The sequence below is a fragment of the Pinus tabuliformis genome, chromosome 3_1, assembly GCF_031772625.1.
Source record: "Pinus tabuliformis cultivar Carrire ecotype Pingquan chromosome 3_1, CPIR1, whole genome shotgun sequence".
NCBI classification, from domain to species: domain Eukaryota; kingdom Viridiplantae; phylum Streptophyta; class Pinopsida; order Pinales; family Pinaceae; genus Pinus; species Pinus tabuliformis.
This window is the reverse complement of record NC_142301.1, coordinates 690,580,008-690,594,805: the sequence shown is the minus strand read 5'-3', so window position 1 is coordinate 690,594,805 and position 14,798 is coordinate 690,580,008. Positions and strand designations below refer to the sequence as shown.

Sequence of the window (14,798 nt, the reverse complement as noted above, 5' to 3'; positions counted from 1 at the left end):
TGTTCTTTCATCTCAACAATCTCTTTTTCAATTTCCTCTTAACTCATTCTCTTGCCATTTACCTTGGCATTCTCTTTCTTCACTTTTCTTTTGTTGTGGTCTTCCTCAGAACCTCTGCTATGAATATCAGTAGTCATCTTCTTCTCCATCTCTATGAGTTCTTCACTCACTCACTATAAGCTGCATTAAAGCCTCTGCAATGGCAAGTCCTCCCTGTTGCCACTTACCTCACCAAGCTTTCTTTTGTACTTGGTCTTTTAGCAAGCACTTGGTTATCTGTCTTTGGAACCTCTTTGAGCACTTCTTTATGCTCCTTCTAGGCTTCAACTCATCTGCACCTTTTAAGAACACAATTGTCCTCTTTATCCAACCTCCGTTGGAATTCCTCAAGGTTCTGCCACTTTCTGCTTTCATTTAGAAACTTTTACCAACTTCTTTTATCCCTTAGCAATTCTACCCACATCCTCTGTGGAATTTCCTTTGTGAGCTGCAACAATACCTCTGCAGTAACAAGTCTCCTTCTTGCTACATATGCCTCACTAAGCTTCTCTCCTTTGAGCTCAGTGTTTTGGCATCTCTCTAGTTCTTTCCTCTGGAACCAATTGAGCACTCCTTGCTCTATGTTACTGCAATATTCTCACCTTTTTACGCTGCTACCTTCAAGATCTTTGCATGATCTTGTTCTACCATTCTCATGCACTTTGAATGGATTGTTCTCTGTTTCTTGCATCTATAAATTTTGCTGCACTTTATCCCTGTGTGCCTGCTGCTTGTCAGATTAAAATCTGATCTCCTCTTGCCTGCATACACATCTTAAAACATAACTCTGCTCTAAATTTCTCAAAGACCTTTACACAGAATTTCTTGAACCTGCTATGGTACCAAATAATGCCAGCCTAAGTCGACAATAACCACATTATGCAAATAAAATTGCATGTCACTGGTCCCAGGCTTTAATTACCTGATCTATGGTGAAATCTTCACAAATTAAGGTTTAGGATCTTAATTAAGTTTATGCGGAAACGTTACTTTTAACCATCCAAGTCTGACCCTCAATTAACCTTTGAGTGGTACTTTACTCAACCTTCAATAAACTTTGGTTAATTCTATACCCCACACATATTAACCAAACCCCACTCTTAACTTTGGTTATATTCGAACTTAACCCAGAAAACCTTTATTTGCTTTATTTCTATTATAATTCTTATATAATAGAAATACACATAAAACACATGTAAGCCTTACCTATCTGCCAATCCATGGCCTTTGCACATTTTCCGACGCTCTACCTTTATCGCATTCATCCTCCACTATTGATTTCACTCCATCAGATCAACGACTGTCACATCGTATCACAACTTAAACCCATTCATCCTCTGGAACTCAAACAAACTTAACTCGTGTTGATAAACTTCTCAGGTTCGCTCTTTCCCAAGCCTTTATCGGCTTCAATCTCCGCCGTTGATCTCACCCTTCAATCCGACTGTTGATGATACACCCGAGCATCGCACATCGCAAATCGCATTTTCTTAAGGCCAAGGTTCATCCACTCATGAAATATTGCGATGCGAAACTAATCGGTGATCCCCCACCGTTGATCAAAGCACACTTGATCCAACGGTTAACAACGATATCGAGTGAGGCACTTGCACGAGGATTACTGCCCTTACAGAGCCGATAAGGAATATAAAACCTTGATCTATAAAAGTTCGGGTCCGTTTTTGGAATTAAAGTTCGATCACTTTAAGAGCCAATATCTGTTGGATATATGAGGCCATCAAATCTACGGTCTGCAGGACTTCAAGTATCACACGGATTAAAAATAGGCTTAACCACCGTAGTTGACTGTGATCTAAGAGTTAAATATGAGATCGATGGCTAGGAGCGAGTACGGGACTTCAACCACGATCAAGAAAATTCGTACTCTTCTACCCCCGCAGTTGTTGATCACCGTCGATCTATCGGATCTGTTGATCTGACGATCCAAATCTATTCCTTCGCCATTCTTTTTCCACCATATATATCTGTCGATCTAAATGATCCAATGGCTCCGGTGCACGTTTACTTCCTTCCTTCGTGCCTTTAATTTCTTCGGTTTTATGCCATTGCTTCAATGTTCTTCTATGGTTTTAGGTTTCTCCAGGGTTTCTGGTTTTCTGTTGTTCTGCAACACAACTCCCTCCTGAGCTTAAATCTGTGTACTCTTATTCACTGCCATCCTTGAATTTCACTTAGATCCTTTGATTGGATTCAACGATCAAACCCCGATCCTACATACTCCCCTTCTTCTTTGTGTTCTACTCGAACTTCACCTGCATACATATACTATGCAGAAATTGCTAATTCACACACAATTCATAACTCCACTAATCAATACACACCACACAACCAGAAATCAAATTCTCTGTATTGATAAATAAATATTTACACAATTTCTTCTCTCAGCCCTGATTTCCAATATCAGTGGCCTCTGTTTCACAATTTTCCCGTAGGCTTACAGTCAAACCTCTACCTCACAACCTCTAACTAGCTAACCAGCTAACTATCTAACTTGACTATGCCTTTTAGGCTTACATTTATACAAAAGAATTCTACAACCAATTCCTGGTTTAGATCCTTACTAATTTCAACTAAAACCTAAGAATCCTCTCAATCCTATAAATCATGAACTAATTCTTAACTCAAGATCTACAATTAATTTCCAAAGATATCAATCCCTATGAACTCTTAACTATCTTGATTCTCTCATGTTCCCTTTCATTCGAGAACATTTACAATATGCCTCACAATACTTAATTAATTCCTATTTTCATTAAAATCACTCAAAACTTAAGTAATTACATTAATTCAACACTTAGGAAACCAACTTCCTTAAAACACAAGACCCCCCTATGTCTACTAAAGTACAATGATTCTTCTGCGCTGAATGCTCCTGCATCATTAGGGTCACCCATATAGCCAAGGCTTGATTTGTCAAATGGTGACCTTTGTAAATTGAGGATGTTATCTAATACTTGAGAAATTTTCAAGTTCTTATTGAGCTTGTCAACCTCATTTCTTAAGGAAACAATCTCTTCTTCGAACCTCTCACAATCTTCTGCTTTCTTTGTCAATTTGATCTTCATTAATTCTTTTGCTTTTTTGCTTCTTCTAACTGAACTTTTATGGAGTTGACTTATTCTTCATGTATCCTCTTGTTGATGCAATTGTGCTTCAAGCTTGCTAAAGTCGTTAGATCTATCTTCTGCTATGAGCCTTAAGAGAATGACTTCTTCCTTTGTATGATCAAGGTCTTGATTCTTCTCTTCAAGCTATTTATTTTCTTTTTTCAATCTATTTTTCTTCTAGAGTAGCCATTACTTTTTCATCAATATATACTCCAGTGTTTTCTTCAATTTCTTTCATACTATTAATATTTTCATCTACTTCCTTTGATTCATAATCAACCTCGTGCTCTTGTTCTACATACTCTAGTTCTAATTTAGCAGGCACAAAACCAGATTTTTCACGAAGTTTTTGTAGCTTTTTCCAAAGTCCTTTAGCTGAAGAGCATTGACCCACCTTGCTTTTTACACAATTTCATATACTACTCAATATTGCCTCCATCACTTTCGTATTGTATTCTTCTAAATCCTTTCTAGTTTTGTCTCCATTAACAATTGATTCCCATACCGCATATCCTAGTGCCATCAAATAGAACTCCATTTTTCTCTCCATAGTACATTATTTGTTCCATCGAATAATGGAGCTTTTCCAACCTGAATTACATATGTTTTCATGACTAGGGATGAGATATCTTCAGAAGGTTTGGATTCGTTCCTTCTTGACTTTGCATTTGTGTTTGTAAAATCTACCTTCCAGCTATTAGGTTGTGCTTGAAAGTACTAGCTCTGATACCAATTGTTGGAAATACTAAAAATGGGGAGAGGGGGGCAGCGAATCATTATTTCTTTACAATTGTTATATTATGCTAGCTAAGATCACTAATTAAACCATAACACAAGATGTACAACAAGAAAATAATTTTATTAATGAATATGATGAAAACTCCAATTCTCTTACAAATAATCAAGCTCTAACTTGTATAATAAAATTATAACTCCTTCAAGGCTCCAACCTTGAATGAGGACTCCAATCCTCAAATATAAATCCAAGCTCCAACCTAATTTTAACGAGGCTCCAATCTCTTATGAGGACTCCAATCCTAAGAAATCAATCTAGGCTCCAACTTGGTTTATTACAAGGCTCCAAGACAGAAATTCATCTTTCTGCGAGCTACAAAAAATCACCTTTCTACGAGATCTGTAAGCTATAGAAAATCTCCTTTCTTTGAGGTTTGCAAGCTACAAAAAATTGCCTTTATGTGAGATCTACGAGCTACAAAAAATCATATTTTTGCGATGTCTGCGGACTACATAAAATCACCTTTTTGTGACATTTGTGAGCTGCAAAAATCACCTTTTTGCGATGTTTATGAGCTACAAAAAATCATCTTTCTACAATTCTTTTAAGGGAGGGCTGAGATTGTTGGACTGCCAAGAGGTTGTGATTATATTCTGAAGTTTCTCCACAAGAGGGCCACATTTTTTTCAACAACAGGTCAAGGTTTTGTTCCCCAAAAGAACCCCAATATAACACAAAAACCCATAGAAAATTATAACCAAAAATAAAAATAAAAACCTTGCTTTGCTTCAGCCCCTAGGTTCAAAAGTTGTGAGCCTTAAATTGTTCATCTCTTGCCTCAGATTCTTCTGCATTGCCTTGTGTACTTGATCAAGTTGCATCGTTGGAATGAGGAGCCACAACTTGTATTTATACGAATTAAACCTTCCATGAAGTGATATGTCTCTTGGCAATGGGGTTGACTTGAGTTTATGTAGGCTCATTTAGGTCAAATTGAAGAATATGAGTTCCAAACTTGAAAAATCAATATCTCACCAATGAGGAGTTAGAAGGTGAGTAAATACTCATTGGAAAGGGATTGAAGTTCTATACAAGCCTTTGTGATTTGCTTCAAGACGGTGTCTCCTTTGATATCAATAACAAGAGTTCTTCCAAGTATATTATTTGCTTTCAATGTTTGCAATATTCACACACATTTGTGATGAACTCTCATTACAGTTAATGATGCATTTGTAATGAAACCCTTCATTACACTTGATGATTTGTTTGCAATCTTCAATCATAATATACTTTAAACTCTTCATCATAACCAAGCATAAAATATCAATTGTGTTGCTCTTCTTTGAGAACATGAACATAAATAATGATTTCAAACATACCCATGATTCATCGTGGCTTTAACACACTAAACACATTTGTGTAGTCTAAATAACATCAAAGGATACTGAAGATGATATAAGTCAAGTTATGCATATTTAGGATTTCCTCATCTTTTTCAATGGCCCACTCACCCTTTGACATTAATGACAATCCTTCCAATGCCTTGCTTGCTACAACATCTAAGGGACATATGCTTGGATAAACAACATAATGTCGAATGTAATGGCCCACTCTCGAAAATTCAAATACAAAGGAAAACTACACCACACTAGACCCCTAGTGAAAATCCCAAGACCTACCACGTCAACTCCCTGCCACTTGCGATGTCACATCACCTACCATGTCGTCTTTTCCACTTGTCATGCCATGTCACTGCCATGTGTCACTCAAATATTGGCCACTTGGCCACCAAACATGCCAAATCCACCTTTCGCATGTCATGACCACAGAGTGCCGCATCACTCCCACTTGGCGCCCCCTAGATGCCACCTGTACTGCCATCTAGATGCCACGTGTTGTGTTCTCCTACTGCCAAGTCATCTACTTTCCACCTTTATTCCATGTCACTTCATTTATTGCCACCTATCAGCGGATCCAACTTACTCGAGAAATTCGACATATGACTTATCCTGTGGGTATTTGTCTTGAGCAACCCCTAGATGCTCGGATGGCTTCAAAGCCTAGATAATTTTAGATAATATGATATCTAGCTCATTTCTACCGATCTAAATTCTGACGTATCCTAGATGACTAGATGCCTAGATGCCTCAATGCATCCCCAGATGACCCATATTTTGGAAACTTGACCACTCTAACTTGAACTGCTTCACTTCAAAACAATTTTTCTCTCATTCCTTGGGAGTGACCAATTTTCATATGCCATTGGAAAGCTCTTTAAGAGGGCTATCTAACCAAACACTTTATATACTCTTTTGATCAAGATAAATATAGACAAAAAACTTTCCAAGTTAGGTTATTCATTTGGGTTGCATTTGTGACTTCAAGTCAAATACTTTGCAGCCTACACTTAGTAATCAATGACATTGTATACCTTAAGCAACAATGACATCCCTAGCATCAAGAATACTCAACAAGCTCCCCTTGAACTTGACTTTAATGACTAGTCATTAACATCAATGACAACAACAAGCTAACAACAAATTATTTCTGACCACCTAAAAGAGTTGGTTCTTTCTATCCTGATCTAGATTCTCTTAGCAAAAAAATCTTCCTATCATCTGATCTTTGTTCCCAATACTCTTGGAGAGAATCTTGCCCCAGAACTGCAACAACAAAACTATTGTTGCAAAGGGAGAAACCCTCTTCAATTTGGTGTAGAAACGCAAAAGTCCTTGCCCAAAGTGATTGCTCCAAGGGAAAACCCATTGAAACCAAAGCCCCCAAATCACGCGATGAACCTGCCTACAACCATCCACCTTGTGAAACACCCTCCAGTAAAAAATCCTCCAAGAGACCAATGGAGCTATGTTGTGGCCTAATGCCATGTTGGACCTCTAAATCCCTCAATAACTCAGTTAATAGAGCCTCGATGAACACCTTTGTGTGAAGAGGAGGGGGCATAAAACTCAAAAACATACTAAATTTTCAAGAATCCCCTACCATTCTCAAAGGCTAAGATTTGGGTAATAAATTGTCATCCAAGCATTATGGTTATGTGCAATGGAATTTGGTTGGCCCACCAACTAGATTTGAAGACACCATCTACAACGGAGATAACTACTTTGCAACTACTGACACCTATTTGAAATCCTACTCTGATCCTATTGCTTTGTCATCGCTTGAGGACTTGCCAGCTAGCTCCGACCATATTTAACAAAACTCAAATGGATCTAGTGAGTAGTCTACCTAAATCTCCTCCATTTGGATAAAACTCAGCACAAAAAGCGTTTACGGGGCAAAAAACATATACCTTCAATACCATTGAATCTGCACATGCTCTGTGATGTGCTAGGGGTGACCTTTTGTCTCAGACCCCATTCCTCTCCAACTTTCAATGTGTTAATATATAATACTATATATTAATAATAATAAAAAGTTATATTGGATCTAAATCCAAGCAGTTGCGCTGAGAGGCGCTTTCCATCCCAATATGGAAGATACATTTTAATATCCTATCCTGTTATGTAAACATTTTGACTCAGTCAAAATTCCATAAAATAAATAATAATTAAAATTAAATTGAGGTAAAATAGCCAATTTATTGTTCGTAATTTTTGGGCTCCAGGTTTTGACAAATTATGGTTTTTCCAATGGTATTCTTATACAAGAAGAAATGTTATATATGTATATATTTTCTACTAGCTTAGATCCATCTTAACTCTAGATCCACCAAGCGTCAAAAGCCATCAAATCTCTTGAGGTGCAAACCTTTTTTAGTGTGAAAAGAGATTTGATCCCTCTTGGCTTTTGGTAAATCCATAATTAAAGTAGATCTAGGCTGATTTATGTCAACATATAATAGTGTATGTTTGTATATAATAGCATATATTTGTGTCATAAGCGTGCCTAGTTTGAAATAGGGTCTCCAAAATTTTAATTCAATCATCAATAATCATTAGGTAGAGATTTAACCTCAAAAAAAAAAATTAGAATATTCATACACAAATCAAAGTTCAGAGATTTATCTTCAAAGTGGTTATGTTTTTTTTTTTTTTGTTTTTTTAATTAATTTTATTAATTAAAAAAAATGTCATATGAACAAGTGTTATATGAAGCGAGTTATGGTTTTTTGGGCATGTGGTATTGATAAGCCATGGTATTGTAACAAAGTTTATTTCCAGATTAAGACTATCCATGGTAAAGTTTATTTCAAGGATGAAATTAAAGCAAATTAGATCCATCTTAACTTCGAATCTACCAAGCTGACAAATAGATCATATCTTTTGAGATGCAAATTTCTTTGAGAATGAAATTAGATTTGATCCCTTTGGATACTTAGTAGATCCAAAGTTAAGATGGATCTAAGCTGGTTTATATATATATTAATCATAAAATAACAATTATTTAAAATAAAGTCATAATTTAGTTAGTTTTTATGAATTTTAAATTTTAGCCAAGTTAGATGTATTATGTTTATCATAGATTAATGCTTAGCTATTTAATGTATATGATTGTATTAATAATATATATATATATTGAATTAGATTGAGTCAAAATTTAAGTGTGGGTTAGCCCAACCATTTGTCCACTACTTTCACCATATTAATCATATAATTTATAAGTAATATTTTAATTTTAAAACGTAAGATATAACAATTTAATTAAAAATTGAAGAAATATATTTTAATTTTTAAATTCTATCAAATAATTAAACTACATTTAATTTGGTTGAGAAATCCACCTAATTTGGAATATAAGATACTTGTAATATTAATGAACATTATAGTGTATTATAGGACAATATCACATTTTTAAAAATAATTGAGAAATACTTTTCATTAATTTATTTTATTTTAAATAAATAAAAATATTATAATCTTATGCTATATATTTTAATAATTATTCATATCATATAAAATTTGGGCATAGTTATCTATTCTAAGTTTTGAAAAATGTGATGGTCTTTTTTCTCTTTCCCCGTTATCTAACATGTTTTTGGTCATTTTCTCTATCTTTTGCAATCCCTTCCCACTTGTTAGTGGTTGCATGACATTACTCCGTGAGCACCTATTTTCAAATATGAAAAATCTTCCAATAATCACTTTACTTTGCACCTACACTCAGAGACCCTCATTTTGTCATCGAAACATTGCAATAGTGTTTTGAAACCTAACTTGTCACAAGAAACCGCTTCTTGTTTTTGTAACAATTGATAAACTCTTTGGATGCCACAAACATGTGCATATATAAATAACAAGAAGCCTTAGGTTGAAATCTATTTAATTAGTGCTTTTAGAATATCTGGAACTCTGTAAAGTTGTTGATGATTATGGAGAAACAATCTAATATTTTCAAAAGTGCTTTTCTTAGTATCACAATTATATGGTTGCTTTAGTGTGTATTTTGTATTTTTTTGTCAATATTTTTATAAAATTGTTTTTTGGGTCATGTAAAAACTTAGGGTTAGGCTTCAATGTGGTTCTTTGGTTTTTTCATAAAAGACTTACTTGAATCATTGGGTTTCTTCTTCACCTCATGTCACAATTTGAAATTGTGCTTAATTAATTAGACCTTTTAACAAGATATTTTTGCATGGAGAAGCATAGCATGTGGAGAATGGTTGTTTTATTTTTATATGTTTACATTACTAGCAATGCGGGGAAACAATGTTGGAAATGGAAATGGAGTTACATAAATGGAGAGGAAATTTGAAGTGATATTTTTATATGGTTTCTCAACTCAAAATGTCAAGGAGCTATGCTAGAAATAGAGAGGGAAACATTGTTGAGCATCTGTGTTAGAGATGATGGGGTTGACATATATGTGGAGAAATTTTAAGATAAAATTAGGGTAAAGTAACTCCATGTTGATGGTATTTGTTATTTATAAATTTTTAATAATTAGAAATGTAATTCACATAAATTTGTATGTATGTTTGTAAGTTTGATAAAAAATTTAAAGTCTCAAGGAGATATAGAAAAACTAAATCATCTAAAAGACTTATCTTATATTTAAAGTATTGAGTAGAGATAGGAAAATCTATAAAAAATCAATATGAGAGAGGGAAATTCCAAAGAACCAAACCAAGTATAGAACATTGTGTTTTCTTTTAGATCGTTCATACCAATCATAAAATAAGGAATGCATTATATGAAATTTTGTGAAAAAAAAAAAAAAAAAAAAAAAAAAAAAATCTACTATTTTATTTAGATTTTAGATTTTGTAAAATATTTTATAATATCTTACTTACGAAATTTATATTAGATTTTTTGAATTTTTTAAATAATTCATAATGATTATAACAATATCAAATAATTATAAAATTTATATTTGGGTTTTCTAGATTATTGCCTCTAAAACTACAAAATGCAGTGGCACACCTCATGTTAAAGCAACCATATAATTGTGCCACTATTAATAATGCTTCTAGAAATATTTGCCCAAAAAAACCTACAAATCATACAAATTTCACGATCTTTATAATAACATCAAATAATTATGAAAGTTATATTTGAGTTTTCCAAATCACAATTACTAGAAATACAAAATGCACTTATACACCTCATATTAAAGCAACAATATAATTGTGCCATTAATAATAACACTTCAAGAAATATACACCCAAAAAAACCCTTAATTATACAAATTTCATGATCTTAACAACAATTTTAAATAATCATAAAATTTATCTTTGGATTTTTGGAATCACAACTACCAAAAATATAAAATGCACTTGCACACCTCACATTAAAGCAACCATGTAATTGTAATATTAAAAAAAGCACTTCCAAAAATATTCCAATATAAAATGCACTTGCACACCTCACACTAAAACAACCATATAATTATAGTTCAAAAAAAGCACTTCCATAAATATTCACTATTCTCCATAATAATGAACAGCTATACAAAGTCATTTTAGAAACAATAATTAAATAAATCTCAACCTAAAAATTGTTACTAGTATACATATATTGATAAAGAAAAAAACACAATAAAACAAAACAAACAACAATAATTAACTAGATCTCAATCTGAAGGTTGTTACATGTATTGATAAAGTTCAAAACAAAAACACAAAATGTCAAATTCGCAGCAACCAAGTATGTTTCTACAACATTTTATTGCTTACATTTAAATAAATCAAATGTGAGAACACACTGTCAAATTTGCATTGAGAAGCACGCATAGTCTGTTGTTCAAAAAATTATGGAAATTCCAGTTATATTTAAAGAAAATTCAGCAAGAATTTTTGTAAATCCAAGTTATAGTTATTAAACTTCAAAATTTTAGGTGTCCTAGACATTTTTGATGGTGCTGAATCCATTTCCACCATAAAAACACGATTCAAACACTGCCTCTAAAAAAAATTTGAATTTTTTTTGCCCGAATTCTGACCACATTTGGCCATCGGCGCAATTCCTCAATTCCTCCGCCTCGTTAGGACTCCATACAACATGTCACGGTAAACCAGAAATATTTCTTAAAAATGGCGATAAGAGAGTCAAAACGGCTTCATACACTGGTTAAAGTAAATAATGCACTGTTTTCTGACATCTAAAGGGCCGTCAACTGTTACACTGTAAACCATAAATATTTCTTAAAAATGGCGAAAAGAGGAGAGTCAAAACGGCTTCGGACACTGGTTAAAGTGGTTTTTTGTACTGGGTTCTTGTCAAAATCTTAAATTGCGATGCTTCAATGACAAAAACAGGGTTTATAAGTGTGGGTGCAGAGTGAAGTGACTATTGCAAGTTTTACAAATTTTGCTTCAATGACAAATACAGGGTTTATAAGTGTGGGTGCAGAGTGAAGTGATTATTGCAAGTTTTACAAATTTGAAAATAAGTAATGATGTGCAAACCGGACGGGAAGGGATTGCTGAAAACAGAGACAATGACGGGACATGTGAGACAACCGAGAAAGAGAAAAACGACCACCACATTTTTCAAAATAGACTATGCCTAAAATTTGTAGATATCGTGATAAAATGATTTTAGATAATTTAAGAATGAATCATTTCAGTGTCTGTTATGAAAGTATCTTAAATGATTAGGCCATGTGGTGCATAGGCACTCTATTCAACCATTCGATTCAGTTTGATATAAACTCCAAAGCAGTCATGGCCTGTGCAATGGACTCGCCCTTCCAGTCTCCTACGTTATTATATCAAAATTTGGGTAACTCTAGCAGTTCCACCTTAAGCAATCAAACCAATACACTCTTCTCGCTTCAGAATACAAGTGCCGAACTTCTGCATCACACTGCTTCTGCCATTGCCGTCTCTGGCAAACGTCAACCCTATTCCAGGAACATCAATCCCAGCGCTTTCGCTTTTGTTTTGCAGGCTTGTACCCACATAGAGCAACTGCAACAGCTTCATGCCCGCATGATCACAACGGGACTTGATCACAGCACCCTTTTGCTCACAAAACTGGTTGCAACGTACTCTCAGTTGGGTGAAATGGATTGCGCACGCCTTCTATTTGATGAAACATGCGAGCGCGATGTTTCATTGTGGAATGCGATGATCAGAGGGTATGCAAATAATGGTTTCCCGGAGCAAGCGCTTGAATTGTATAAACAAATGGAATTGGTAGATATGAAACCGAACAGGTTTACCTTTCCGTCTCTACTCAAGGCATGCACGAGCCTATTGAATTTGCAAGTGGGTATTGAGGTTCACGGCCATATAGTTCGAACAGCGTTTATATCGGATATTTTTGTGGCGGATTCACTTATAGCCATGTATGCCAAATGTGGACGAGTGGAGGATGCACGCCAAGTGTTTGACAAAATGCTTGAACGAGATTTGGTATCTTGGAATTCTATGATTGCTGGGTATTCACAGAATGGACTTGCAGGTGAAGCTCTGATGCTTTTCAGAGAAATGCAGCGGCAAGGGGTAAAGAAAGACGCCGTTACGATGGTGACTGTTATCTCGGTTTGCACGCAATTGGCAGCCCTGCAACATGGTAAGGAGATTCATGCTTTTGTCATCAGGAGGCGATTGGAGTCAGATGTTTTGTCCAATGCCCTTAATGATATGTATGCCAAATGCGGAAGGTTAGAGACTGCACAGGTCTTGTTTGACAACATTCGTGACAGAGATGTGGTTTCTTGGAATGCTTTGATTACAGGGTATGCCCAGGAGGGCCATGCCAACAAAGCTTTGAAATGTTTTGGTGAAATGCAGGGGCAAGGTATGAAACCTGGTGTTGTTACTGTAGTAAGCGTTCTAGCCGTGTGTGCCTGTTTACCAGCTCTGCGACAAGGTAAGGAGATCCACGGTAATGTAATTAGAAATGGCTTAGAGCTCAATGTTGTTGTTGGGAATTCCCTCATTGACATGTATGCCAAATGCAGGACTCTAGAGACAAATTGTTTGAGAGGATACCTGAAAGAAGTGTGGTCTCATGGAATGCGATGATTGCTGGTTATCTGCTTAATGAACAGCCAATGTAGCCACAAAGCTATTCGCTCAAATGCTACTGCAAGGCATAAAACCCGATTCAGTTACTATTGGGAGTGTTGTTCCATTATCTCGAGGAGGCAAGTGTTGGTAGAATGGGAGAAAAATAGAAGAAACAACAAAGAAACCACAACAGAATGACCAAGACACGAAACTGAATAAGAAACTGAATTGGAATTTGTTATTCAACAATGAATCTCCGCACATTACATTTCATGGGCATTTGATAGTTTTTATATCATCAACTGTCGTTACATAACTAATTATTCGGTATAAAACTGTCTAGTTACATTTTACCTAAAGTTACTAATTCGTTGTCAAACTAACAAACTCCACCTTGACAACAATTTTCCTAATTTCTTGCCCATGCCCATTCATCATCTTTTCTGCAAGCCAAGAGAAGCTAAACACCACCGCAGCTTCTCTATTGTAACTGGCTTTGTGAACATGTCTGCACAATTCTCTCGTGTATGGACCTTTTGAAGAGCTACTTTTCCGCCATCGATCACATGTCTCAGAAAATGATACCTTACATCAATGTGCTTGGTTCTACTATGATAAGCAGGATTTGTAGCCAAGTGAATAGCGCTTTGACTGTCACAAAGTACATTCACTTTCTCTTGCGTCCTTCCAATCTCATCGAGCAGACCCTTTAACCAGATTGCTTCTTTACTGGCATCTGAAGCAGCTATATATTCAGCTTCGGTGGTGGACAACGAAACTGTTTCTTGAAGCTTTGACATCCAACTAATTGCTCCACCTGCAAGAGTAAAGACATAACCTGTAGTAGATCTTCTTTTGTCCAAATCACCTGCATAGTCAGCATCTACATATCCGCAGATTGATCCTTCACTACCATTAAAGACGATGCAATGGTCACTTGTGCCTCTTAGATATCGAAGCACCCATTTCGCTGCTTACCAATGTTCTTTACCTGGATTTGCCATGAATCTGCTGACAACTCCAACTGCATGTGAAATGTCAGGTCTTGTAGATACCATCGCATACATTAAGTTGCCTACATCGTTTGCATATGGTACATGAGACATATACTGCTTTTCTTCGTCAACTCTAGGACTCAAAACCGAAGAAAGCTTAAAATGGGAAGCTAAAGGAACATTAACAAGTTTCACATTATTCATAGAGAACTTTTCAAGTACCTTCTCCACATACTTCTGTTGTGACAACCAAAGCTTACCATTTTCCCTGTCACTGTGTATCTCCATGCCCAAGATATGTTTTGCTGCTCCAAGATCCTTCATATCAAACATCCTAAAGAGTTGAGCCTTTACCCTGTTGATCTCTTCCATGCTTTTGCTTGCAATAAGCATATCATCAACATACAAAGCTAAGATAATGAATATGCCATTGAAACTTTTGAAGTACACACAATGATCATACTCACTTCTTATAAAGTTCTGGC

At 35.4% G+C, this 14,798-nt stretch overlaps 1 protein-coding gene across 1 annotated transcript; it reads left to right on the top strand.

Annotated features, from left to right (window-relative positions):
* The first annotated feature begins 12,025 nt into the window (after positions 1–12,025).
* LOC149189017 (pentatricopeptide repeat-containing protein At1g11290, chloroplastic-like) lies at positions 12,026–13,333 on the top strand. Its single transcript, XM_089410103.1, has one exon. It carries the CDS (start codon positions 12,026–12,028, stop codon positions 13,331–13,333), a length of 1,308 nt encoding a protein of 435 aa, XP_089266229.1.
* The last annotated feature ends 1,465 nt before the right edge of the window (positions 13,334–14,798 follow it).